Consider the following 18787-nt stretch of genomic DNA (forward strand, 5'->3'; position numbering starts at 1 on the left):
CAGTGAAAACCACAACATGAATGCTATGTAGCATGGGATACTATTACAGTCTCACTTCTAATGTTTTATTTTTATTTTTATTTTTACTTATTTAATTATTTATTTGGGGGGGGGGGGGGGTTGAGGTTTTAACGGCTGGAAAATAAATCCAACGACATATCAAAACATTAATTGTTTTTTTTTTTGTAATTTAAAGTCAGTGCCGCTTTAAATTATATACTGTTACTGTTCGTGTATATGTCGAACAGTCACTTTATTTTGTATTTCAATATCCAACTTTTTCCGAGAATCCAGTGAAATAAAAGTAATTTTCTACTCGCGGAGAAACTCACCAATAGCTGTCTAGAACGTCAGACATTATTGTTCTCAATGGACCAATGAACGCGGTGTGGAGGCGGGGATGGCGTGGCTGGACGTTACTACACGGGAGTTAGCTAGCTAGTGACTATTTACTTTCACGTTAGTGCCATGTTATTAAGAAGGTAAACCCAGCACAGTATCAACTCAAAGTTTGTTTATCGACCTATAAATACGTCGTTTACTTTAATCGATGGTGAATGTCCAGCAAACGTGTCAAAACGTGTGTAGAAAGATGTGCAGCTAACGTTAGCCCAACGGTGTTGATGGTAATCTGCCTGTAAACACCTGGACTGCCAAACACAGAGAAGTGAATGAAAAGCAACACGCCGTCAGGACCATTTTACTTCTAGACCGAACCATAAGAAATGAGGAAGTGGAACTGGCGAGAAGGACAGCGACCGCACACGCGACAAGGTGCTGGTCAGCGCCGTGGATGGCACCGAGGAAACCGACAGCAGTGGTAGCTACGTTAAATGACACTTATATCACGTTAAAGTATGGAGCATGTGCCATACTAGAATACAGTGTTTGTAATGACAGTGATCAGTATGTCAGTATCATTGTTGTGTGTGTGCTTTTCCTGTTCAAAGGTATGAACGTGATGATGCAGGGCCCTCACACAGACCATCTCAGAAGCACCATGCTAACCAACCTGCCTCACATTCCTCTTCTTCCTTGCCTTCCTCGTCTTCTTCTAACGCCAACAGTGCTGCACCAGGTCAGTAACGTACAGCATTGAAAGTACACGTTTGCGTTGGAAGCCCCCATTTCTTATTATTAAAGGTATCAGAAGAGCACAACACTTAAATTGAACACATATGTACATAAACAGTAGTTTTACATGCAGTGTCTTGTCCAGGAGCACTTAAAGTAGAAGGATATTGACAGGAAAATTCTTGTTGTACACTTGGAAAATCAAATAGATGCAATGAAAGATGCACAAGCCTAATTTTTGCCTCCTTTTCTCCTGCCAGAGCTGCCAGGTTTCTATTTTGACCCAGAGAAAAACCGTTACTTCCGGCTGTTGCCCGGGCACAACAACTGTAACCCACTAACCAGAGAGCAACTACAACAAAAAGAAAGAGAGAAGGAGAGGAACAAGATGTTGGCAGAAGATGAAAAAACAAGAAAAGTAAGTCTGTCATCAAGGGTGGTGGGCAAATCTTTTTAATCTTCTTTGTCTTTTAGCATTTTTATCATATTTATTCTTTAAGATTCCATTAAGCTTTTTCCTGTTGCTGTAGACAGACACAGTCATCTGATATGCTAAAGTTATGCCCTCTAGATGAAAGCTTACCATAAACCTCCTGCAGTGTACTAAAGGATTATGGCTATGGCAGCAGCTGTAATGACATCATCACAGTACAGCATTAGAGCACAACTGCAAACTGTGTAGGAATAAAACACTTGAGATCACAGTTGATCTTAGCAGAAGCACATGCTTTTCTTCAATCTGGGACATAAATGTTTAAGAAGTTGTAAAGAAAGAAACCTTGGTCGTAAACATGTACGCATATTTTCCTTTTCATTTACAGAAAGCACCAAGAAGAGGACTAAACACTTCGCTGCTACTTCAGAAACGACATCTAGGTGTATTACCTGAGCACTCCTATTGCAGGTACTGTGTCACAGCCCTGCAGGCACGCAAAACTCAACATAACACTGTTTTTCCCGTGTCCTAGCCACAGCTGTAACGGATTATGGGAAACAAAGAGAAACTTTAACGCTAATCAGTTCTGCATGTGTAGAGTGACTTTTCTTCTGAGCTTTGCTGGCCACTAATAATGATGCTAATCTATTTAGACAAGTTATTTTAAATGGTAATAAAAAGATGGAGAAACATGCATAAATGCAGTCAAAGAAAATACTCTGCATCACTGGGAATGATATGAATAAATGGAAAAACAAAAAGTAATGAAATGCATATGAGGAAGTTTCTAGTTCTTTTTATCCTACAGGCAAACTGTCTAAATAAATACATAAATTACTACAGAGACACTGTCAGAAAGCTAAGAGAAAAGTGTATCAATTATCCTGGGTTAGTAGATTGTCTGCAGACAGTGCTAGTCTGTTACTATGGTTACTGTTGTGTGTGTGAATGGGTGAATGACTGAATGTAGTGTAGAGCGCTTTGGGGTCCTTAGGGACTAAGTAAAGCGCTATACAAATACAGGCCATTTACTGTTGGTCTCCAGGCTCGTCCATGAGGTGAAGGTCAGTGAAATGAGACGCCACAAACTAGAGATCCAGAGCACAGACAACAGCATCTCAAACACCGACAACTTCAGACTCATAGTGGTGAGAACACACGCAAACACAGTGCAACACACGTTTCAATAGAATAAATGTTTGTTATAGTTGGTTTCAAGGGAGGGAGAGGGAGTAAGAACAGTTTGCTTCATCCAGAGGATGATTTGGGTCCACCAAGGCCCTGTGTATGATTTAAAAAAACAACAACAACAACAACAACAACAAAAAAGATTGTTTTGAATGTTAAACGTTGACGTTAGAGTCCTTTTTTTTTTCTTAATTGCTGGAAATGAACACAGTAGGTTACCTTTAAAAATGGCCTCTATCTGTACTTGATGATGTGCATATGCCTTGTTTCTTTGTTGCCGTTTCTTTTTCAGGGGGATTCGGCGTGTGAGCGAGTGTTCACAGTCAACGATGTCTCTCATGGCGGCTGCAAGTATGGCATCATGAACTTCAGCAGCAGCAGCAAGGGGTCTCTGTCTGTGGAAATGTGTGATAACCTCTACTTCACTAATCGGAAGGTAGGAGCATTTCTTTGGAGATAAAAGACCCTCCCTGAATACAAAGCATATGTTTGCATTTTTGTAGTTTCTATTTAGTACACTGCAGGAAATAAAAATTAATTAACTCACATTAATCTTGGAGCCTGTTTTTATGATGTGTCTACAAACATTTGGTCTGTTTAAATAATATTAATCACTCTGATCTGGTTAACATGTTTCAGGTCAATTCCATCTGCTGGGCTTCGGTAAATTACCCCGATTCTCATGTGTTGTATCCTTCCACAGTTTAATTAGAGCTCTAACTCTAGTTCACTTAACCTTCAAATAAAGGGCTTAACCTGGCAACAAAGATCACTTATAAGTTGTCCTTTTCATTTGCATTATTTGTGGATTCATACTGCTGTTGTTTCTAAAAGAATACACTTGGTGACTATCATCAAAATGGTAACATTTCAGCTCTATAAAGTGCACACCGGTGTCACAGCGTGTCATCTCTTCACTGTTTTGGTGAAACTTGTATGTCCTTGACTGAAGTAACTATCAGGCTGTGTCTGGTGGGAGTAGCAGACACCCCTGGCTGCGTGAGTTTACTTCCTGCTTCCCTCTTCAGCAACTCCAACCCAGGTTTGTCAGGGTTCTTGCGCAATATGCAGCAGTCACATTGCCCTTCTGTAGTTCATTTGTGAAGGACCCAGGTAGCAGTATGGTAAAACATACTATTCAAAGAAGCTTCTTCAGTCTTGGAATTATTATTCTAGAAGACCTTTATTTTGAAATATGTTTTGAAAGCAGTTTTGCTGTTGTTGTGTACCTCCCCATTACCCTCAACACCCTTCTCCTCTTACTTCTTGTACTCCTTCAGATCAGCCTGGGATGCTGTGCAGCTTTAAGATATCCTCAGCCTGGTCTTGTGCTTGGTGCCTCAACCCCCAGTTTGACAAGACGTTCAGCACTGGTTAGTACTGCAGCTAAACATTTTTGTCGTTATAGAAAGGAGAAAATTACACATCTAAAATAATCATGTTTATGTGTGTGTTGACAGGCCTGTCTCGTAGAGTGATTGTGAAGGATGCAGAGACGGGCAGAACACAGACGTACAGCGTCGGCAGTGATGTTCTGGCTCAGCAGTTTGCCCTTAGGGTGAGGCATTTGTAACTTTAAAGTTGTTGAAGCACTCTGGAAGAACACCAAGCAAAAGAAATACACCTTTCCGTCCACAGGTTCCTGTCCTGTTTAACGGTTGCAGATCGGGGGAGATCTTCAGCATCGACCTCCGACAGCGCGGCCGCAGAGATCACAGCTGGAAGGCCAGTCGCTTCCATCAAGAGTCAGCCATCACCTCTGTACGCGTCCTGCAGGATGAGAACTACCTGCTGGCTGCTGACATGCTGGGCCAGGTCAGGTTCTTGACTTGACTCTTTAATTTTCTTTTTTCTTTTTTTTTACAGCAGATAATACTTTCAGGTTCTTAATTACAGGTATTTTACTTATGTTTTAGCCTCATGCGGAAAGACTTGGTAAACACAGAACCATCAGGCCATACTGACAAAGTGTGGTAGAAAATATCAGAAAGGAATGATTTGAAAAAGGTAATAATTCAAGGATAGTTCTGTTGAGCCTTTGTGTGTTTTCTCATTTCTTTGCAGATTAAGCTGTGGGATGTGCGAGGCACAAAGCCAGTGCAGGAGTACAAAGGTCATCATAACGAGCATGCCTACCTTCCCATCCATGTCAATGAGTGGGAAGGGCTTTTGCTAGCAGGTAGGAGAGGATAAAACACTCTCAACACTCAATACTCTCACTGGTATAAACCTTTTTTGCGTGCAGTTTCAATGTTTACCATCCTTTCTACAGTGGGTCAGGATTGCTACACAAGGTTATGGAGCCTTAAGGACGGTCATCTATTGAGAACCATCCCATCACCCCACCCGGCCGCAAACGACTTGATCCCAAGTGTTGTGTTTTCATCTAACCTGGGTGGCAGCAGGGGCCTCCCCGGGCTGCTCATGGCTGTCAAACACGACCTCTATTACTTCCCATACAACACTGACTACCAAGAATGAGGAGTGCCGAGGCCAGCTGTATCACTGTGTATTTGAGAGTGTGGCTGGGTAAAGATGTTATGTGACAACCATTTACACTAAATTTAGACTGAAGTGGTGACCTCAAAGAACTGCTTTTAAATTTCATGGGAGTTGCCTCATCATACACATGATCGTGTTTTTGTGCCAAAAGGAAATGGAAGTGCTGCATTCACATGTGCACACCGGTACAGTTCGGTTTTCCTTACTGTTCTTTTTACAGAAGAAGTGCACTTATTTTAAACACACCTAACCTTGATTGTTACTGGAAATAAGGGTGCTGGGATTGAAATTTGAAAATGATGATACTGTTTGTTTACTAAATCAACATGTTTTATAGTCTTTGTTGATTCCCAGTAAAGTTTATTAAAAACCTTATCCCACTGCATTGTATTCAACCCATACACAGACACCTTAAGATTCCACTGTTTAATACATATGTATGAGCATACATAAATACAAGGTATTGATTGGTTCCATGTGATATCTATAGTCATTGATCTCTGTTTGAGACAGGATAAATCTATTATTCATGTTGAAGTCTGTTATTTCAGCTTATCTGATTGATCACAAGCAAACCAACTCTTCCAGTTCGTTAACAAGAAACAAACAAACAAAAAAAAAAATCTTACACAGTCAAATCTCATAATACCAAGATATTCATTAGAAAGCCTGAATGCATCAAGTGTCATCTTCATTTAATAGTAATCAGGTCAGATACTCTGTACAGTCCTGTTGAAATACAAGCAACCTTGAATGTTGCTGACAAAGAAGAGCGACGCAGCCTGAGCTGACAGTAAAACACTACTCTTACTAATGATCTCTGTTTTGAGGGGCCAGCCCCAAACATGGTTTGAAACCTCAACTGTGTTAAGTCCCTACTGTGATCCAGCCACTATAAAGCAGTTTTTGTTGCATTGAATCCCACCTTAGTCAGATTTGTCCTGATATGCAGTTATGACATTTAAAAATAAAATGAGGCAATTAAAAAGAAAATTCCCTATTAAAGTAAACATTTTTCCCATATATATGCATACTAAGTAGAATTCAAACAGTTAACATGGACAGCATTATTAAGGCTGTTCTTGTTTTTTTTGTTTGTTTTAAATCTGCCCATTCAAATTCACAAACAACCACAAATAATCAATGGGACTATTTAAGTAGTAATTACGAATTATATATGTTGGAATGCATCTTGCTGCTACAGTACATCAGTGGCTTCCGATATAATGATCTAATATAGTCCCTGTGAAGCCAAGACGAAAGAAAAGTAGCTCTAGCAGGGGTGAATTAGAGGTAATCTACCTCAGTATTTCAAAAGAAAGGGATCAGAATTCACTGTGGTTGATGACTTTTGAGGTGTTCTATCTAAAGCTGGTCCTAAATATTATATCCAGATCACCTGCACAAACCATTTTAGAACTAATAAGACATGATTACCTGGAAATGCTATGAAAAAGAAAAAACAGGTCAGTACTTGTATTTTTTAAAAGGCTTAAATATGTAGCTCCAAACCAGGCAAAAGGAGCTAATGGTACTAGCATATCACGTAGAGGGTGTGCAGGGATTAGTGTGCAAGAATACAAATCTGAACGGATCTACAGAGCAACATGGAAATTTACCTGAAGTCATTTGTAAGCAAGCTTGTACAAAACTCACTTTGATCATCTCTCTGTTCTTTTTCTCTCCTGTCCTTATAATATTCAAGCCTTGCTCTGGCCTGTCTTCACAGTGTAAATTATAGGCATATTAAAGAGAAAAGCGATCGATGGACTGATGTTACATGAGGCCAGCACTAACAAATAATAAACGAGTCCCACCTGTACAGTCTAGAGGCATCCAGAAAAACAAAAATACCCCCAATGAAACCTGTTAGACTCAAGATGTCGCAGATTCCAGTTTCCACAAACGCTGGCATCTTTAATTGCTCCATTGAGTCCTGCTAGAGTTCCCCTGTTTTCTGGTTGCAGCCGTTGCAGACCCTCACGGGGTGGTCCCATCCACGGGACGGCACGGGGCGCCGCTCCTGGGAGCAGTCATCGCACACGCCCTGCCCACAGGCGCGACAGTGGTGGATGGAGAGACGTGGTGAGAACTCCCTTTGGCACTCGCAACAAGAGTGGATGTCCTGATCTGGCACCCAGTAGGCCGGCCGAGCTGCGTCCTTCACTAGCCCTGGGAAAAAAGTTTTTATTTCTCTCACTCTTTTTTTTTTTTAAGTTGTTTCTCTTGCTCGCTATATTATTTTTTAGATCCTATTCTTACCAAGAGGTATATCGATGGCACCAACTACAGCCCCCAAAGTGTTCTGGACAGCCTCTCCAACCTTCCTCGCTATCAGGGTGCCTCCCTCCTCCTCCAACGCAGCGTCCAGCAACTCTACAACATGCACACATCAAATCATATCATGTTGTGAACATTAAAACCGCCTGAACCAGCCCGGCAAACAATACCGCACTCTTAAACTCCCACAGAGAGACTCATTTGTGTACCAGTTGGAATTCCTCTGTTGTGGAAACACGCATCACAGACCCTAACAGGCGCAAGACCCCAGCCCCTCTCAGGGACCGGCCGGGTTTTGGAGGAGCAGGCGTCACAGAAGCCCTCTCCGCAGGCACGGCAGTGGTGCTTGGTGTCGTTGGGCTGGAACTCCTCCCCACATTTATGACATTTCTACGGCACAATAATAAGTAATGCGATTTATCGGCATAACAGTAACATAACAGGAACATGGGCTATCACCAAGAAAATGTTTTAGTTACACAAGTGATGTTTCATTCACAACTACACATTCTGGGCCTGTGATTCCTTATATATAGTTAGCTAAATATTGGTTGCATACCAGGATGAGGGAATTGGGTTTCCAGTAGGCAGGAGCAATTTGGTCAGTGAGCCAGGAAGTGACCGCTTTGGCAGGCTTGACGCTGAGTTCAGACACAGACTGAGAAATGTATTTGACTCCGTCCAACAACCTCTGAGCAGCGTTGTTGTTGTCTTTCAAAAAGCCATCAGACTGCAAAGAACGGTGTAAAAACACATAATTACAGTACGCCATAGAAGTTGTGTTTATACAAGCGTCCCTCACAATTATCACTAAATACTGACAACAGTGCTGACAGAAATACAATGCCTGCCTTACCAGCTGGCGTTTGCACTGCTATATTCAGACTTGTGACTAATTATGCTTAGATCAACATGTTCCAGGAGAACATGCGACGTTACTTTTCTGGATATTTACATAAAGTATAAGCCACTAGCCTCAAAGTGGCCAAATTCATATGACTCAAAGAAAACAAAAACTGAGCTTTTAGATTTCAGTGGTTTAAATGAATTCACCGTGGCCTTACCCCAGGCCAGATGTGCTGGATTTCTGTTCTGACCACTGTTTCCACTGGGTCCTGGTTTCCATACCAGTACTGCCTGCTTCTGTAGATCACTGAACAGTTGGGACACTCAATGACATACCTGTAAAAAGACAAAACCATCTCAGTTTCAACACAGGGAGGAAAGATTCCAGAGGTGCCACACACTTTTTATATCAACTGTGCTCAATTTTTTCATAAACTTTAAAGGGACATATGAAGATATTTATGAAAAATCATTCTATACTCGCAGGACTCACCCTGACCAAGCGTAGATGGCCAAGCCAAACCACGGCGAGTCAGACGAGGCCGTCGTTTTGGGAACCACTATGACTTCCTTTCCCCTTTCGTAGCAGGCCTGAGAAGTTCAGCACAGTTGCTCAGAACCTTGTCAAGCAGGTATACTTCAAATGTGGCGTAGATGTATGTTTGTACTTGCCTTGCATGTGTAGATGCGGTTGTCGTACTGTGCAGAGTACCGGCAGCGATGTTTGGCTTCATGGTCAAGACCTTCCTTTAGGTGATTCATGCTCCTCTTACAGCCTGACCTGAAAGGTGGTGCCCAGCAAGTCAGCAAGTTTTATAAATAAGTAAAAGTAAAAGGTACTGGCAGTGATGATGCTGTAGAAATCTGATTTAAAGTATTTTTGATATTTTTTTTAGCAAAGCAGGGACACGCACCCACAACTGAGGCAGATGCTGGAGCAGGTAAAGTATTCATCTGGAAAGAAGGAGTTACTGGTCATATGTTCATCTGGAATCTCCCCACTGAAGCGCTCACTCAGGGCCTGAAAGAAGGCCCCAGGTGGAGATGGGAAAGGTATAAACATTTCCATTGGCTATGCCAAAACATACTTAAATGTAAGCACAGCTACCTGCAGGGCCTTGAAGATGACACTGGCAGATCGTGGCGAACGTGTCGTATTGTTGTCCAGCTGCTGCTCCAGGCTGCGGAGCAAACCACTGAAGTCCGTGGGAGGGTTGTAGGTTCGAGTCCCACGGTACTGGATGGAGCTGAATGCTTCCGGAAATAAGCCCAGCTTCCTGAAACGCTCCTGGATAAGGCGCTCAGCAGATTCTGAGGGCGCGTCTGAATTTGGGGTACACATACAGATGGAGACAAAGTATTGAGGCAGTGGTTTGTGTGCTTATCTTTGAAAAACACTGAGATGAGACAAACTTCTTTGATGTACCTGATCCTAGTAGATTGGTGTGGACAGTCTCGTGGAAGATGATCACCGCGGGGCCCAGGGTGGACAACGGTACATCAAGACCACAGCGATTGGTAGTTGCCTTTAATTCTCTAGTGAAATGTTTCAGGTAGGCATCTGATGCATCACCAAGGAACTTGAAGAGATCGTCATGGAGACGGTCAGCGTGTGTCCGGTAGATTACCACATCAGAGATAGCCAGGACCTTGAGGAGCAGCCGAGTTCTCTGACCCTGATTAGCCCCTGATGAGTTTAAAAAAAAGAAAAAAAAAAAAGAATCATGAATGCCTGCCTGCTTCTACCCCCGTTTGTTTCATAACATTAAGTAAATCAATAATTTCATACCAGCTCCAAGCAGTCCCTCTGTATCGATGACTACAACCCGATGCAGAGGGTCCATAGCTGCCCAAACACCTACAGTGCAGGACTCCTGAGTGGGAGACGTCTTGAACACTTCTCTCCCAAGAAAGAATGTATGGTTCAGGGTGTAGGATTTTCCCTCACCAGTGTTCCCAAAAATGGAGACCACCTTGAGAAGTTCATCTGGACTACAACCCAGTAGTCTGCTGACAAAGTCCTCCTCATCCTTCACCTGAGAATGCAGACAAGATCAGCTCAATCGTTGTAACGCATCATTAATAAAACACCATCAAACGCCGAGTACCTCAACAAGTGCTTACCTGCATTTCCTCCTTCTCATCCACTAGCAGGAAGCTGCGCACCTTCTCCAGTTTAGATTTGAGGATTTCCATTTCACTCTCCCCAGCACTGACACTGTTCTCTTGAGGAGCTTTGGCAGGTGGGTAAGATACCAGAGGGTGCTTCCTCTTGTTGACTCCCCCATGGGTGCGTTTTTGGCAATCCAAACACAGGTTGATCTTACAGCCCTGGCAGCGGACCACCGCTCTGAGTCTCCCAGAGCAGCTGCCATCCCCTTTGCAGGAGTCACAGAAAGGAACGTGGCCCGAGGCGACCCGAACCCGGTCGTGATTCCTCATGCGCTCCTGCCGATGTAGCTCCAGTTCACAGCGGGCACACTGCAAGCTGCCACACTCATCGCATTCAAACACAGCCTCGTCCGAGCCCCCACAGGCATAGCTCTCCTGACAGACCAGGATGGTGCTCATTCCTTTGTTTACAGCTGGACCTTGACCACTCATCTCAAACCTGTGAGGTCAGGAATCCCCTGGTGTGAAAACAAGTATAAAGGATTACTGTGGGTAATTGGGACGGCAAAAGCACTGCAGGAGAGGGCACAAGGTTATGGCACCGTCTTGTGAATCTATATAACCAGATGTCAGATAACCTGTTTTGTTGAAATACTGAAAAAAAACCAAAAACAAATTCACTCATGAGCAGTACTGTCAACAAAACGATAGCAATCCATGCCCCTTTTCTCTCTCCTTACTTTTTAATGGGGATATTCAGTTTATTAAAACAGCAAAATTAAACACACAAAACTCGGACTAGTTTGTTTACCTTTTGACACAACAGCTCTGTAGCTAACAATAGCTGGCCGGCATCTGTTTTCTTGTTCTGGTAACGCTAACTTTCTACATGAGAGTATCCCACACTGTTCTATACATTAAAAATGCCTAAAAACAGGCATTCAAACTCAGTAGTAAAGAGTCATTAGCTAACAGCATTCACACAAAGAGACACTCCTGAAACAAACAACCTTCTTTTGAGTCGACTGACCTAACAGTTGCTACCAGTCCGACGGCTGTCTCGTTAAATAACCTGCTGAATCGACACAGTCTAAAAGTGGACACGTACACTGCCTAACACCATACCGCCGAATGCCACGGAGAGCTGACGCTGGAGGGGGGGCAAAGTTAGCAAGCTGTTATTGTGTCAGACCCCTGTAGATGTTGCTGCTTTTACATCAGCTGATCGGCTTGTTTTTATCCAGAGGTCAAAAGTCACGGAAACACAAAGCATTTTGGGAAACGAAGGCCTTGCAAGTGACATGGAAAAGCGCTTACTAAAGACGAGCTGTTTGTAACCCGTTTATGGCACATACACCAACGTATACCCCGTATTTGACTTTTACAGACTGTTTGACGAAAGCTGTGGACCAGCTTGAGTTATTGACGGAGATATCGACGAAAAATCAATCGTTGCCCAGAATGCTTTGCTTTTTCCAGCGACTATAGGGTCTGCTTTTATTCTACACCAGCGTGGGCCGTAGGCACAAGCTGAGACGGAGACAGAAGCTGAAGCTGACACGTATCTCGTTGATATCAAACGAAGAATAATAAATGTTACACTTACGAGTTGTTCTATGCATTAAAGTACATTTAGTTGTTTTATGAACGAGTTTTTTCGCGGTCTTTTGCTTTTGTGTATGCGAGAGCCCCCCACCCTTTCTGGACACCCCGGTGTAAAAAACAGTGCAGCCACATGAGTGGGGATGGATTGTGGCACCACTACAGTTGTAGTTGACTCTTTAATTCAGCTCTTTAGCTATTTTTCCCTTTTAATTCATTTAAAGCATATTACTTTAAGCAGCTTTCTTTTTTCGTCATCATTATAAATTTATCACCGCCTGTCTTAATGTGCTGCTGACCCTGTCTATTTGCAGTTAACAACTAATGCTAGCTCGATGCTAACTTGACAGGGTAACCGCGTTGACACCATACAAAGGTCATCACTCGTCTTTTATGCTCATTCACCTCGTTTCGCTGTTCAGTCGTCATGGAAGACGAAGCCTTCACTGACATTAGCGGTAAACCAATCTCTCTGGACTGTCAGAGTCACTCCAGCTTTTGCAGGGAGTTCATTATCAGCTCCCCAAAAGTGTCCATGGGCAAAGTGATGGTATACACCTGCTCCGTGTGGCTTCTGGCATATGCAGTGTTCTTCTTCACCCAGGTAAGATGATGAAGGCGAGACCAAAGTGATGCAGATTTACTGACAAATCCTTCTCACTGTGGGGTTGAGGTGCAAAGTTTCTGAGGACAGCGAGACAGTGGTGAGGTGTGCAGTAGGAGCCGTAGGTGGCTTCAAGGTGGAGTGGGATTGCATCAGGGATCTGCTCTGAGCCCCTTCTTGTTTGCGATGATGACGGTCAGGCAGGAGTGTCCATAGACTGATGTTTACAGAGACACTGTGATATTTCCAAGCTACCTTGACTACCATGACCCGGACGCATCCATCAATCAATCCATTCATTCGCTTCCACTTTTCCAATTCAGTGCCGCAGGGGGTGCTGGATAGGTCCGCAGGCTGTCGTAGGGCTAACACAGACAGACAGACAACCACTCGCTCTCATATTCACACCTCTGAGCAATTTAGAATCACCAATTAACCTAACCCAACTAATTGCATGTTTTTGGACTGTGGGAGGAAGTCTGAGTACCCGGAGAGAACATTCATACTCCACACAGTAAGGCCCCCTCCAGATGGAGGGTGGTGGTACCCTCTTGCTGTAAGAGAACAGTGGTAACCACCACCACCACCATATATATCAGATAAAGGATGTTGAATATGGAGCTGGCAGGCAGGAGGAAATGAGGAAGACCATAGAGAAGATTAATGGATTTACATGAAGAGGATTGGTGTGACATAGGCGGGATAGGGTTTGATAGAGACAGATGATCTGCTATGGTGACCCCTAAACGGAGCAGCAAAAAGAAGGCAGAATACAGTTCTTTCTTTCTTTCTTTCTTTCTTTCTTTCTTTCTTTCTTTCTTTCTTTCTTTCTTTCTTTCTTTCTTTCTTAAAGATACTTGTTGTAATCAGAATTTGTAAAATTGAACACTAATTCCCACCACAAGGGGCCAGTATTTTACAAGAAAGTCTCAATCTAGTCGCCCGGTCTAAGATCGAGACGATGCACTTTTTTAGTTAGTGCAGTAATTTTGCAGCATTTTTTTTAAATGGCTCTGGGTTCTTTGTGTTCAAAGCTGTGCTTGTTACGTGAGCGTCCAGTGTGATCATTTAAAGTAAACTTTATTGTCATCTCTGCTATTTACAGTACAGTATATAGAGAGACGAGATGACGAGGCTCCAGTTCCATTCAGTGCAAAATAACAACAATAAATGTGGGAAGAGTAAGAATAAGAATAAATATATATACACTTTGAGACTTTTCCAGTGATCACATCATTTCTGTTCTTTCCAACTGAGCGTGGTTTCTTTCCGGCAGTGGGTGATAAAAGTCACTTTTCAGGTGCATCGGCCATTGTTTGCTGATCCATTCACTAGGATATCTCTCTATCAGCATTTCCTCTTCCTCTTCTGTTGGACTCAGAATAGACTGGATGCCACACCATTAGTATCCTGCAAATTGGCATCATGTAAAAGTGCGCTCAAAGTTTTGTTTAGCTCTCCAACTCAGTATGTAGATGTTCTGTATATAATGTCATTCTCTTGCTAGCATTAGGTACTTTTGAATGGTTGTATATTATTTTAATTTACAATGATTATTTTTAATTTAATACTTTTCCTCTCTTGCAGAACACTGCCGTTCTGTCTGGCGCTATTCTTGTCACCCTTGTTGGCATGATGCTTCACATCCACTTTGTGAAGGTAGACCACGAGTCCCTTCTCGTCATTGGCTCCTTAGGCATCCAGGTGTCCTCCAGCTATGCCTCGGGCCGCGAGATAACCACTTTCATTGAGATGAGCAAGATCAAGGATATTGTCATCAATGAAGCTATTTACATGGTGCGTTGGTGAACCTGTGCCTCTGTACTTGTGTGACATGTTGACATTTTCTCATTTAGTTATTCTACAGTTTGCCACGGAAGATTGGATTAATGTCTAATGCTTATATTTCAGCATCAGATCATCTACTACCTCTGTGTACTGTTGAAGGACCCCTCAGAGCCCGATGCAGTGTCAAGTGTTGTGCCATTGTTTCAGGTGAGGATGAACATATCTCAAGAGCCTGTTTAGTGACTTGATTACCTGCAGGGCTGTTGATGTGGTGTCATTCATAGGAACCTGTTTTTAATTAACTCTATTTTTTTCCCTTTAGAGTTCAAAGCCAAGGCTGAACTGCTTGGTGAAAGTCTACAAAAGCTGTCAGGAGATTCTTTCAAAGTGCCAATGAAGCACATGTCATACAGGAACACCTGAGGTCATTCACCATGTTTTTCTTTTAGCCTCTTCCTTGTTTGTGTTAATACATCTTAGGTGTATTTTATATACATTGCATTTCTTAATGTTTTGCTTTCAAGGATAATGGTGTCATAATGTTGTACTGTGTTACATGATAAATTTAAAATAAATAAAACACTGGTCTTGACTACTTGTTTAAACCTAAAAAGCCAAATTCTTTAACTTGAAATGTAACTTGTAATGTAAGATCATAAAAATAATATTTAACCTTATAGTTTTTTTATATGCTTAGAATTCCACAAATGATACAAGTTTGTGTATTTTGGCACCATTAGCACACTCTTTTGTGTATTTGTTTTTGTCCCCCCCCCAAAAAAAAAAAATTCATAGAATATAACAAACCAATATTCATTAATTACATAGATATTGGTAGCATTTGCTCATCTTTAAAAGTTATAGTTGTTTAGTTTTACCACTAGGGGGCAGCACTACTCACAAACTTTTGGGTCCACGCATCAGTTTCTACAAGTGATTCAAATGTACACCATGTCCTGTTCTTTGTTGGCTCATTGTTTTTTTTTTTCCATGAATTGCTTTTGAATATAATCTCTGTGAGAAAACAAAAGCCTGAGCACAGTTATATATGGCAACAGTTGTATATGTGTATAAGATGGACTGTGTGTGTGTGTGTGTGTGTGTGTGTGTGTGTGTAAGTGTAAAATAAAGATCTACACCCTTTTCCTAAAAGTATTTTCACTTCCTCATATCTACTTGCACCTTCATCTCTTAGGAACAGTAGGTCACGTTTACCACTGAAGTCTGAAATATCACTGTTGGCATACCAGACCTGTTTTCAGAACTGTTATTCAAGGTTACCTCATCAACTGAATGACAATCAATATATTGTTATTGCAGTAATTGTATTATTTTTATCCTGCAGCTGTAACACTGTAATTACTATAATAACCCTTGTGGCATCAGTAAAGTGTCTACCTATTACAGTGTGAATTTTTTTTTTAAAGTGTGACATTATAAATGTTAATACACCAATAACTGTCTAACTGCCTATCAGATTAATGCCTAGGCCACTCACAAGTCATCGCCACCTTTCACTTCTGTTTCCTCTTTTTAGGCCTTATTTTTGTAGGGCCTTTTCATGGCGACTCAGTAAATTCAAGTCAGACCCGTGTGTGAACTCCATGTGGTACAGACCAAAAAAAAAACAACCCCAAAAAACAAAAAAAGCAGAAGGGTGTGATTTTCACGGGGTGAAGCATCGCACTGCTGTGAGAAGTAGCCCCTTGACAGGATAATAGTCCCTCCTGGAGGTGTAAAACAGCCAGGAGCCAATTCAAGAAGAAAACCTGGGAGTGACCAGGAGTGGCACCTCTGGGCTTTTAAATAGGCCCCATAAAGCAGGAGGATCTCTCATCCCCCTCTCCTCCCCCCCCCCCCCCCCCCCCCCCCCCCCCCCCCCCCCCCCCCCCCCACCTATTATGTATGATATATTTTGAAACAGCAAAAACCCTGTGAGCTAGAGCTGTGGACCGTTAATTGCCCATGATAGCAGCAGGGCTGTGACGATTGTGCCTCCCCTTCTGTGTATGTTGTGGACTCACGTATTGTAATGTATGAATTCAGTCAAATGTGTTTTTATATAAAGACTGTATTTCTGTTATCTAAGCAGATGGCAGATGCTTAAGATCAGCTGAATGTTTTGGGTGTGAGAATCTTGTGCTTCAGTGGGAGAGGAGGGGCGTTAACCCCTTTACCTCCTGCAGTGCGCGCACACACACACACACACTTACACCCACACACCTGCACACATTTGTTTTTTTTGTTTCTGAGACATTAAAACAGAATTCCCACACTTTCCAAACACTCTAAAGTAGATTTGAGGTATAATTCAACGTTTTCCCCAATAGTCATAATAATTTTCTTCATGGAAGAGACAGCACCACTCTTAAGGCTGATCAGCAGCAGCTTAACTTAGCATGAAGACAGGGGACTCTGAAATAATAACCCCACCTTCCTAAATGCACTGCAAAAATACACAAATTTATAAATTATTATTGGCCGGGTCAAATCTCACAAACACTAAAGCACAAACAAAAACTCTGAGTCTTGACTGCTTTCAGACAATAAAAGACTGAGGTAATTACACCAGTGTAAAGCAGATTAAACCAGGAATATCAAAACAATTAAAGATCATTCAAATACGAGCACTAAAATCCATGCCTAATAATATATAATAACTACTGATAATAAGACAGTCAAAATCGTTTCTTTTAGTGCATTCTGAAAATGTTCAGTGTTCATATGCAATACATATGCAAACTTTGGATTAAACAAATAGATCTAGCGAGTGAGAGGATGAACTTTAATTTTGAATTAATACGAAATCTTTTCACAAACACAACCCCCACCCCAACCATGCCCGACCCACCTCACCATCTGAGCTGTAGTGGAGATCTCAGGGATAGGCACGATTGTGGCTCTTTTTCACTCTTTAGCACTACGGTCACCTCGGTGAGCCGAGCAGAGTTCGAACTTCTCGATTAATTAAACTTTTAAAAGCAGAAAGTGAGATTGGTTCAAACTGGTAGAAGTTGGACGGAGATCCACCAGGAGGAAGAGGATTCACCACAACGGATGAGAGAGTGGGGTTTTTAGAAGTGAGATTTTCCTCATAAAATAATAGAAAAATTGCTCACAGAGAGCTGGGGAGGCAAAGTCTAGTTTATCAGGGCAAGGATTGATGGCAGAATTGAACATTTTAAACAGGGCCCGGGGGTTATGGCTATTAGTCGCGATGATGTCGGACAAAAAAGCGTCCTCATATATAGTGCGGCAGCTACGTAAAATGTAGAGGGATACCCGAAGCTTATCTTTTTTCCACCTCCTCTCAAATTGATGATAAGACGTAAATCTAGTATATATAGAGTCATTTAACCAGGTTTGAGGGGAGGATCTAAGACGCTTTACATTAGACTGTCCACTATACCACCACCCATCCATTTTGCTCCACTTATCCAACTCATGGCTATGGTTGGGCATGAGCCTATCCCGTGCCCCAGGAGGCTGGGTACAACCGGTACTACGGTCAGTTAAGTCAGCCATTAACCTAACGTGCTGTGGGACTGTGGGCGGAAACTGGAGTACCTGGAAAGAACCCAAAACCAGGACCTTCTTGTCCTGAGGCGATGTTGCCCTTTCCTTATACCTTTAATTCTAGTATTTATGCCAAGCCAACCAAAGGCTAGCTCCAGCTACGTATTAACGATACAAACATTTACATGATGGCATTCTCATCTCTTTCCAAGATCGATAATCTAATAATAATATATACATTTTATAAAGGATCCAAGGTACTTGTTGTTAAAAGTCAACACACTCAAATTCATTCGCTTTACTTCCACTCCATGTTTTACATGTAATGTTCGGAGCTTTATGCTAAAAAATCAAAATGAATGAACTGCACAGAACACACATGTTAGGGCAGTCCACTGAAATTAATTGTGTGCTGCGGTTTTTCATTTGTTGCATATAAGCTACTCTTTGTATTCACAATGTTCTGTCCTTGTATTGTTGTGCTGTGTGTGTATGCGCACCAGTTCCTGGCTGACAGGTGCAGGAAGAAAACGTTATTGTATTGTTTAAAATGTGTCAGTTTATCTTCTTTATCTACCAGTTCAAACAGGCAGGAGCAACATGATGTCAGTTTGGATTTGAATCTCAAAAAAGAAAAAAAAAAAGCCTTCCCCGCCTCACTGGCAACGTCACAGGGGCTTTTACCGGTCACTTATCTCTCCTCCATGTTGAACACTGCCTACAGTGCTTTGGTAGAAGTGTAAAAGTGTATTTTTCCGGTGGGACTCGCATTTACATGTCTCCCTCGGGGGGCGTTTTTATCCACGGATAGTTTTAATCTGCCTGTCATGGAAAGCTTA

The 18787-nt window shown here is 42.2% G+C and overlaps 3 protein-coding genes across 8 annotated transcripts; 2 read left to right on the forward strand and 1 right to left on the reverse strand.

The window, feature by feature from the left end:
- The first annotated feature begins 363 nt into the window (after positions 1–363).
- wdr21 (WD repeat domain 21) lies at positions 364–5583 on the forward strand. Its single transcript, XM_005917617.3, has 13 exons — positions 364–820; positions 951–1078; positions 1335–1492; positions 1896–1978; positions 2556–2658; positions 2991–3134; positions 3338–3387; positions 3661–3740; positions 3979–4071; positions 4159–4256; positions 4337–4513; positions 4763–4877; positions 4971–5583. The coding sequence occupies exons 1-13, from the start codon at positions 726–728 to the stop codon at positions 5177–5179; spliced, it is 1533 nt and encodes a 510-aa protein (XP_005917679.1). The 5' UTR covers positions 364–725; the 3' UTR covers positions 5180–5583.
- A 28-nt stretch (positions 5584–5611) lies between these two features.
- zfyve1 (zinc finger, FYVE domain containing 1) lies at positions 5612–12546 on the reverse strand. Of its 6 annotated transcripts, none has more exons than XM_042219109.1 (13): positions 12446–12546; positions 10451–10956; positions 10116–10362; positions 9753–10013; positions 9435–9649; positions 9241–9347; positions 8999–9107; positions 8820–8917; positions 8545–8662; positions 8040–8210; positions 7690–7870; positions 7463–7576; positions 5612–7372 (listed from the first exon to the last, which is right to left on the reverse strand). In XM_042219109.1, the coding sequence occupies exons 2-13, from the start codon at positions 10928–10930 to the stop codon at positions 7140–7142; spliced, it is 2334 nt and encodes a 777-aa protein (XP_042075043.1). In that variant the 5' UTR covers positions 10931–10956; positions 12446–12546; the 3' UTR covers positions 5612–7139. The 6 variants fall into 6 exon arrangements, with proteins under 6 accessions (XP_042075043.1, XP_005917678.1, XP_042075042.1 ...); XM_005917616.3 differs by lacking the exon at positions 12446–12546 and adding an exon at positions 11564–11886; XM_042219108.1 differs by lacking the exon at positions 12446–12546 and adding an exon at positions 11552–11886.
- On the forward strand, positions 12447–16077 carry pigh (phosphatidylinositol glycan anchor biosynthesis, class H). Its single transcript, XM_005917618.3, has 4 exons — positions 12447–12644; positions 14232–14441; positions 14556–14639; positions 14755–16077. Exons 1-4 carry the CDS (start codon positions 12468–12470, stop codon positions 14827–14829), a joined length of 546 nt encoding a protein of 181 aa, XP_005917680.1. The 5' UTR covers positions 12447–12467; the 3' UTR covers positions 14830–16077.
- Positions 16078–18787: the final 2710 nt, after the last annotated feature.

This window comes from Haplochromis burtoni, unplaced genomic scaffold (assembly GCF_018398535.1).
Source record: "Haplochromis burtoni strain Fernald_Lab_line unplaced genomic scaffold, NCSU_Asbu1 Contig_28, whole genome shotgun sequence".
Taxonomy (NCBI): domain Eukaryota; kingdom Metazoa; phylum Chordata; class Actinopteri; order Cichliformes; family Cichlidae; genus Haplochromis; species Haplochromis burtoni.